Raw genomic sequence first — 9415 nt, 5'->3', positions numbered from 1 at the left:
TCTTGATATATGAACAAGGAAGAACAAAGAAATTGACGTATTTCAGTAACACTTGATAAGAAAGTGATCATATAACCCATCATTTAAGGTTAGTAAAAATGGAGTACTTCATATTCTATTAAATATTAGATTCCATAAGAGAATCCCAAATATTTCTAGAATTTTTACAAAGAAAATTCTATATAAAGTCTTAAAAGTATATATTTATATGTCGGTTTGGTTCGAGTTTTTTTACTCAATACCAAACCAAATCAAACCAAACCTAGTCGGGTTTTTTAATCGGTTTGGTTTGACTTTTCGGTTTGGTGCGGTTTTCCGGTTCGGTTTGTACACCCCTACTTGCTGGAACTCCAGTATATTATGCTGGAGTCTAGTGTACTTATGCTGGAATTCCATCATATTATGCTGGAGTTCCAGCATACTTATCTTGGAACTCCAGTATAATATGCTGGAGTTCAAGTATACTTATGCTGGAACTCCAGCATAATATACTGGCGTATTTTTCCGGGTTTTGAACACTATTTTCGCTCAGATTTATCTTTACATGAAAAATGACTAAATTTCGATTACTTTTGAAATCGAGGTTATTTTTGAACGACCTAAATATGGCTATTTTTGAATTTCTCCCTGATTCAATGGTATGCTAATCTTCTGTTTGGTATGAACATGAAGGTTAATCCATCTATTTTCGGTTGACTATCGCCGCAACTTTTTAATTTGTATATAATTTAATATGTTTGCTAATTTAATAAAAGATATATTATAATATCAAACAGTATTTAAAAATATCAATATATATACACAATTGCAGTAAAGAAAATCCATAAATATTATTATACCTCTGAAAATAAAATAAAAGAGGAGCATAAATCCCAAGCCTAATTAGGGTTATTTCCCCTAAAAAGATTTCTTCTCGTAAATTACTGTTTTCTTAAAACCTACCTCAGGCAGCTGGGGTTTTAGTAGTTGTATTTTCCATAGAAGAACAGAGGCAAACCTTATTTCCTTTTTCTCTTTGCTTCTCACATCTCAGAACTACACAGCGGAGGAACTTGAGGGGAAAATCTAAAACTAAGAAGAATGGTGTTTGGTCAAGTAGTGATTGGTCCCCCTGGTTCCGGCAAAACCACTTACTGCAATGGCATGTCTCAATTCCTCCAACTTATTGGACGGTAATTGGATTTTCTATTTACTGCTTTTGACTTCTGCTTCGATGGGATTTTGTGGGCGGTGATTTGTGGATTTTGATGAGCGTGCCATAAAAAAATTTCAAGCTTTTTGCTGAAATTACTGAAGCATAATGCTAAATTTACTCTTTTGAGTATCTGTTCGTCTTTTTTATTCTGAGCTTAAATGATGGAGCTATCACTTGACCGAACATTTAAGATCCTTACCCTAGAGCACACTTGCTATTGACATTTTGAAAGAGAGATTGGAGAATTGGGTTAGAACTGATAGCACAAGCTGAGCAATTTTCTTATGAATGGAGTTTATTATGGAGGACGTGACCCTGGATAGGGGGTGTAGAGGTCGAAGATTAGCGCAGGAGGTTAGGGAGTAGTTGAGTGTATTCCTTTGCCATACCCATGGCAGTAGTATTAGCCTTGTATTTGTGTTCGTGGAGTTATATTTCTACCTGTTATTTCGCTCGCTTCAGTTATTCTACTATATCACTGTTGTTACTGCTTGTTGCTATTGTCCTTGAGCCGAGGGCCTTCGGAAACAGCCTCTCTATCTCCATAGGTAGGGGTAAGGTCTGCATACATACTACCCTCCCCATACCCCACTTGTGGCATTATACTGGGTATGTTGTTGTTGTTGGAGTTTATTACTTCTTGATACCGATCAGTTTTCCTCTAGTGAAACATAACCTCTAGCATTTGGTAAAAGGAGTGCCATGAGTATAGGTTCTTGTTGAGTTAGTTGTTCCTGTAAGCTTGTAGCAACTTTTATGTACTGACTAGCTTACTCCCATGCAGTCCTCATATGTGAAGAAAGAAAGAGTGTTCTGTGGAACTTCTGTAATTCTTTATTATAAAGAACGGATTTTTATGGGTCTTGGGTTTCTTCTATTGTATGCAAGAACAATTTTGAATTTGAGTGCCAATGTACTCCACTAATTCATGATTTTAAGATGTAAAAGAATAGGTTATTTAATTATTATTTGAACTCCCCTTGTTTTCTTTTATCTTGTTCTCGTTACTGCTTGTTACTACTGCTCTATTCTCATTTTTCCTCGTGCCGAGGGTCTACTGGAAATAGCCTCTCTACATGCGCTGTAAGGGGTAAGGTCTACGTACTATCTACCCTCCCCAGACCCCACTTGTGGAACTATACTGGGTGGTTGTTGTTATTGTTGTTGTAATCATTAATTGACTTTTTGGTGTGGTTAGAAACTTCTATGTCAGTGTAATGAGAGGAGTAAAAGATAAATTACTTGATATTGGAACAAAAAGGTTCGAAATAGAGTGGAATGGATATATTGGTTTCATTTAGTTGGCCCCAAGTTGTTTGGTTGGAGATGGTTGACTGATTAATACATTGGTAATTGCCAGCGATTGGCGGCAGACATTTTGAATTAATTGTAATCTGATCACTCACATTGATATCCCTCTTGATTGTTTGGATTGCAGGAAAGTTGCGGTTATCAATTTGGATCCGGCTAATGATTCTTTACCGTATCCACTTAAGTTGAGTTTCTTTGACAATGTATGGATTACATATTTTGATGTCTAATTCAAGAAGATTGTGGGGTTTATACAGTGAAACCATATAAAAAGAAACAAACACTGAAACCATTGTAAAGAGATTTCCTCGAAGGCTTTGCTTTGGGTAATAGTTCCGTTGTTGCATCCAGGAGAAGCCAAGATATCTGAGAAAAATGTCTAGGATTTTTGTCATTTCAGTTATATGTTAGCATCTTTAGTACATTTTAGAGCAGTTCTTTTAAGAGCTTGAGTCGTGGATTTATATTAAGGTTGAGGAGATCTAGGTGTTCCTTTATATATCTTTCCTTATCAACAAAATTATCCCCAAAGGAGCTTAGTGATGTGAAATGCGATCTCTATGTAGTCAGTTTTACTTTGTTGCTCCCAACCACAGACAGACACAGCGTCACCAAAAGGCGAGTGGTCATCTGTCATTGTTTATAATGTGACCTCATCTATGAGGTGATTAAATTTTTTTTTTGGTTATCTTGTAAGCTTGTTCTTTATACGTCATCTATGAGGTGATTAAATTTTTTTTGGTTATCTTGTAAGCTTGTTCTTTATTATCGTTATCTTTTCTTGAATACTGAGATTTTTAATCATTAATTTCCTCCTTGATTGAAAATATTGCTAGTTACCATGAACTTTATCTGAAGAAATATCTACATAATCTCTTTTTCCTTCTGTCTTGGGTCTTTCCTTTTTTATTTATTTCCTTTGTAACTAAGTACTCAGCGCAATTTAGGATTTCTTTAGCAACTTACAAATGAATTGGAATGTAATAGAGTAGTTCTTTTAGTGTGTCTAAATCGTTTTACTAATATGCATCTTACAGAAGTTTACGTTAAGTTCTGAAAAAATCCATCCAACTATCTACACATAATAGCTGCTTTATTTATACCAAAATTATAATTAGAACAATAGAGCTTTTGCACCCAAGAGTGTAGCTTAGTGGTCGATAAAGTTGGAACGAAAATCATGGGAGACAAGTATCTGAATACCAACAGAGGCTAAAAAGTTGATGTTTTTTCCTCATCTGCTATGTATTGTTGGCAGAGTTAACCAGTATCTGGTGAAAATTGAAATAGTCGACGTGCGGGCAAATTGGCTAGTGCACCATCTGAAAAAGGGAGCTCTTGATTTCCATGTCGGCTTCTCAACTCCTTACATTCTTATGTTCATTTCTATCCTTATCTCTAGTTACCTTAGGAAATTATACTTGGGGGCTTTAGTAATGCACGACGTTTGTCAACCATTGGGTTACTTCCACTTTCTTCTATGTGTCTTTATACAGTGGCACTAGGCAGTAGCAATGTTACATTTAATCTTCATATGTGTTGAGATCCTTCAAACGCACAGAATAATGGATATGGGTACTTTGTTCAGATCCTTCAAACGCACTTTAAAATGTTGCTAACTCCAACATACCCATACTGGACACATACCGCAAGCCTAAGTCTATCTAATATAGGATATAGTCGTAGTTCATCGTCATTGTAAGATCGAATTCTGAACTCCTGAAAATTTCTCTGTCATTTTTGTTTGATATTCAGCAGAAGGTATTATTCTGCAAACAGCAAAAGGACATTCAGCACCAGTTTTGGTGCATGCCTTAATTCAATATCTGTTGCTCTGCGACTGCGGAGGCGGAAAATGGGCTATGTTCAATAGCTTGCCAATTTGTTAGTTACACATATCACCAATTGGCTTTAGCGTACTCTTCTATAATTGATTTTCTTTTGTCTGTACTCTGCTGGGAGTAGATTCTTGGTGTAATAGTGGTATGTTGGGTGAAATCTTAATGTTGTGGACTAAATGGAATAAAGAGGGCTACTGTGGGAATATCGTTGGATGAGAAAAAGGAACAAAATGCAGATTTAAGGGTGAACACTAGTGAAGTTGGATGATAGAGGAGCTGAGAATCAGAAGCAGCGTCAAGAAAGAATGGAGGATTGCATTGGGTTTTGCTACTGTTTCTCTTTCTGCATATTTTTTTCCTTTTATCTGATTAAGCTAGGGTACTTTTTCTACTAAAATAAAGCAAAAGTACCTCTCTTGCTAGACAAGGTGTTTCCCTATACGTCAGTCTGGATAAATGCTACTCCATATGATTGAGCAACAATTACTAGTGAAAACACTAATATTTGTTTCATTGTATGTTCCAGTACATCCAATAGAGAATGAGCTAAGAGATGGCAGCCAGATGAAGTCAATAGTCCGGACTTCAATTGTGTTATGCATTGTTAATTAAGTAGGAAAACGGTGTATATGGTTACGTTTTTCCTTAACTGATAAAGATATGAATGTGCTGTGAATATTGAGGATCTAATTAAGCTGAGTGATGTAATGGCTGAACATTCTCTTGGTCCCAATGGAGGTAAGTCCGCCTTTTCCCACTTCTATCCAGATTAGTATGCAGTCTGTTATTTAACAGTTACCAAGTTATTGAAGCTACCGTCATATCACTCGCTGCTGGTACAATACTTTGCTGCAGATTCGTGGGCTACCTCCATTACCTACTTTTGGTGCAAAAGTTATTGTTTACTCATCTTTCCTATTCTTTTGCAGGCCTTGTATATTGCATGGACTATCTCGAGAAGAATATTGACTGGTTAGAGTCTAAGTTAAAACCTCTCCTTAAAGGTTGTTACAATTCAATCTGAAGTTTAGTAAACTTTGGCTGAGATCAATGTATACTCATCTTCGATCTATGCTTGGTAGGTTAGTAAAATTAGATCACTCTATACTTATCTTTACTCATTACATTGTCCCAATGAAGATGAAAAGGAACTGGCTTGGCGTTCCTTCCATCACGGAAGTGTTTATACCACTTTAATGTTGTCTGGTATATCAGTGGAAGTTCACAATTTGTCGTTAAGGGTCTCAAAGTTTCATTTCTATGTGGGAAGTGCAGTTGTTTTGCATCGATGCAATATTTTCTCAGCTAATCTGTCCATTTTCCTCTCTGCCATTTTTTACATCCTTCTTACCATGTTATACACTTATATTTAAACCAACCTCCAATTTGCGAGAAAAAGAAAAAAGAAAAATTTCAGTCACAACCAAGATAGGTCGTGTAAATACTGATAAATAAAATTATATAGATAGTGTAATTGTTGTTACTGCCGTCCCATTCTGGCAGTGACTTGGAGCTGCCTTTGATAGTTCATGTACATTTTACATCCTGGTTTTCAGAGATTTGATGATTTTATGTATTCACTGGTAATGGTTTCTGTCAATCTAAACTTGTTTCAACGTGTCAAATGTGATGGAGCTATAACACACTTAGTCAGGCGTGGGCTAAAAAGCGCTACTAAATATGCTTATTTACAACAATATTTTACTTGCTTGAGTTTGCTAACTATCTTTTGACGAGTTATGCATAGAAAGAGTGTGGAGGATGGGCATTTTTAGAAAAGTTGTTTGAGCACCTTGAGTTCCTGAGATTCAGCACATTCATGGAAATTCCTTGCGCAGTTTACACATTCTGAGAATGTGGAGACTGCAGTATTCCCAGCTTGTTCTGACTTTTTTTGTTGTTGCTGCAGAGCACTATCTTCTGTTTGATTTCCCGGGTCAGGTGGAACTATTTTTCCTTCATGAGAATGCAAAGAAAATGATAATGAAACTTATAAAGAAGTTAGATCTTAGGGTTAGTCTCTTTTTTTAGAGTTATCTCATCTTTTTCATCCTTCACTATTATGCTTCTTGTTAAAACTAAATTGCTCATTTTTTGGTGTTTATTTAATGCAGTTGACCGCAGTCCATTTAGTTGATGCCCATCTTTGCAGTGATCCAGGGAAATATGTGAGTGCATTGCTCCTCTCATTATCAACCATGTTACACTTGGAGCTTCCGCATGTCAACGTTCTGTCTAAGATTGATCTTATTGAAAGCTATGGAAAGCTAGGTTAGTTCGTCATATTCTTCTGGAGAATATCTTTTTGGAATTTGGAATTTTCTGTTGGAGATTAGAGTTATAGGTATGAAACACCTTTGTGGCTACTATGAAGTTCTTATTCTGTATTTCTCTTGTTCTTGCAGCTTTTAACCTGGACTTCTACACAGATGTCCAAGATTTATCGTATTTGCAGTATGAGCTCGGTCAGGATCCTCGCTCTGCTAAGTATAGGTGTTTGAACCTTTCTTTAAGAACACCCGTCAAATGATAGCTGATCTGTTTTCAACTCTACTTAATTCTTGCAGGCACAACATAACACATTGTGGTTACTTTGTAGTTTCTGACTGTTCTAATGAAACTAGGACACAGATTTTAGGAAATAATTTTGCTGGAATCCGGTTTTGTATATATTTCTACCAGCTTGAGGAGTAAATAATTTCTGCACTTGATGCTATACTACTACAATTTTGAAGAGAGCGTTTCATGGTTTTATATATGTTACGTGTCAGTTTAATGTGTTGGACCTCTACCTTTGGCAGAATTAAGGTAAGGTAATGGAGGGAGGAAAAAGAAAAGCAGAACGCTGTTTTCTTTCTTGTGTTCTTTTTTATGTGCTTAGTTGTATCTACATCACCTTATTTTAGTAGCCCTCCTTTCACTAATCTTTTATAATTGGAAGGCGGTCATTATCATAGAATAGTGCTTTACATGATCGAAATAACCATAAAGGATCTTTTCATCTAAACATTGTGTTTTTCGATCTAATACTTAGAAAGTGTAGAAGCTTAAGGATCTTTTTATCTAAACATTGTGTTTTTTGGTTTGATACTTAAATAATGCAGAAAGCTTACAAAGGAGCTTTGTGAGGTGATAGAAGATTTTGGAATCGTCAACTTCACGACTTTGGATATTCAGGTATGATGTGATTGAGAGTGTCAACTTCCACGCCAAGATATCATCTGTACTCTTTATTAATATAGTTATTAGTTTCTTAAGCTTATTTACCATTTCAGGATAAAGAGAGTGTTGGAAATCTAGTTAAACTGATTGACAAGACCAATGGATACGTATTTGCTGGAATAGATGCAAGCGCTGTTGAATTCAGCAAAATTGCAGTTGGTCCTGTTGATTGGGACTACTACAGATATCCTTTTTCACATGGTTTAACATATAAATGGATGTCATTCATTGAGGTCAAAATTTAGGCAGGCATAATAATGTGGTTGATTATATTGCCCTTTTCACTTATTTCTTTTGTTTTGACCTTTTTGATGTGAGTTCAACTTGGTGATTTTGTGCATACTAGATCGTTCATTTGACCCGACCAGGAAGTTTAGATTTTGATTCATTTATTCATTATTCTGCAGATTCCCAAAACCGAATGTTTATAACTTATAGGATCAATTTATTGCTTGTACTTTCCTATCTTGGCCTGCCACTTTTAGCTCTATTCTGCTGGTGAGATCTTCTGAAATCATAAAAAATACGATATTCTTAAGAATAAATATTAAATGCGAAGGATATATAATTGATTTTTTGTAGAACATGATCTGATTTTCCACTGGCCGGTTCCGATGTTTGTTGACCTTGACATGCCAATTAACAGTTGCAGCAGTGCAGGAGAAATACATGAAGGACGACGAAGACACTGATAACAAGGAGTAGCGAAACAAAATATTGCTTCACTGGGAAATGATGGGCTCTGTGGCACAATGTGGATTTCCTGACCTTTCTGGATACTGCATCCGTCAGAAACTAGGAGTGCGGCGCTCATTTTTCCGTGTTTAGTCATTACTAAAGTTTCTTTGCAGTAAAGAAATGCAGCTAGTCATTTTTATGAAACTTTTGTGTACAACTGAATATATGGATAGGTTCCTCTGTATTTGGTGTACGCAGGGTTTTAGCAATCCTCTGATTACAACATGCATTTTCCGTCATTCTAATAACTGGCAAAAGTTGCTCCTCAATGTGTAACTTTGCTTAATCTTTCAGTTGTGCTCAGGAGTAAATGCTGTTAAACAAAAAGGTGGAACCTATATATTATCACAAAGAAACAAAAGGATACAAAAACTTTTACAATCGTTTAGTTGCTTATCTTACTTTAATATTGACAAGTACTAGTCATGACCATACAAGAAGATAATAATTTTTTTTTATCGTTAGGAAGGTCAATTAATGAAAACTTTAAATATATTGTAACTTTCTGAGGCAAATGATGGTTTTGTTTTGGTTAAAAAAGGTCATCTTCGGAGAACTAAAATTTAATTATAACTTGTGATATTGAAGTAAGAACCTAAAATCTGGAAAAAAAGATTTTATGCGTTGCTATGTTACTATGTAGGAAAATTATGAAGTTCTGTATATTTAAAAAGACTCAAAAATAATATCTAATGCCTTCCTATATCATTTACTTCTTTTCTTAATGTATTAGTTGTCATGTTTGACTTTTATACACCCTTTAAGAAAATATTACTAAAAGATACTTTGATCAAATTATCTTATTTATCTTTGATCTCAATTTATTACTGCTCTTGCTATCAGTATATTAATCTCTTTCAACATCTATTAGCGTAAGTGTAAAAATGAAAAAAAAAAACTAATTAATGCTTTCTTAATTTTCTAAAATGAAAGGAATTTAGACTAATTATTCTTAGTAACTATGACGACTAAAAAAGTCTTGTGAGGGTAAAAAGTTAAGAATAACATCTTTGGAAACATAAAAAAGATATTTTAATGTATTCAAAATGTGACCATACAAGAAAATAAGAAAAATGTAAAAGTTCAAATAGTAAACACAAGGAAATAC

General features: G+C 35.1%; 1 protein-coding gene across 1 annotated transcript; it reads left to right on the top strand.

The window, feature by feature from the left end:
- On the top strand, nt 860–8576 carry LOC109231025 (GPN-loop GTPase 2). The gene is made up of 10 exons (XM_019396549.1): nt 860–1172; nt 2634–2678; nt 5006–5085; nt 5277–5351; nt 6257–6360; nt 6462–6618; nt 6753–6840; nt 7452–7524; nt 7623–7753; nt 8214–8576. The coding sequence occupies exons 1-10, from the start codon at nt 1081–1083 to the stop codon at nt 8272–8274; spliced, it is 906 nt and encodes a 301-aa protein (XP_019252094.1). The 5' UTR covers nt 860–1080; the 3' UTR covers nt 8275–8576.

This window comes from Nicotiana attenuata, chromosome 8 (genome assembly GCF_001879085.1).
Source record: "Nicotiana attenuata strain UT chromosome 8, NIATTr2, whole genome shotgun sequence".
Lineage (NCBI taxonomy): Eukaryota > Viridiplantae > Streptophyta > Magnoliopsida > Solanales > Solanaceae > Nicotiana > Nicotiana attenuata.
This window is presented reverse-complemented; position numbering and strand designations above follow the sequence as displayed.

Coding starts and splice junctions, on each gene's coding strand:
- LOC109231025 (XM_019396549.1), top strand. CDS start 1,081: ATGGTGTTTGGTCAAGTAGTGATTGGTCCCCCTGGTTCCGGCAAAACC. Junction 2,679..5,005: donor CCGGCTAATGATTCTTTACC/GTATCCACTTAA, acceptor TAACTGATAAAG/ATATGAATGTGCTGTGAATA. Junction 5,352..6,256: donor GTTAAAACCTCTCCTTAAAG/GTTGTTACAATT, acceptor TTGTTGCTGCAG/AGCACTATCTTCTGTTTGAT.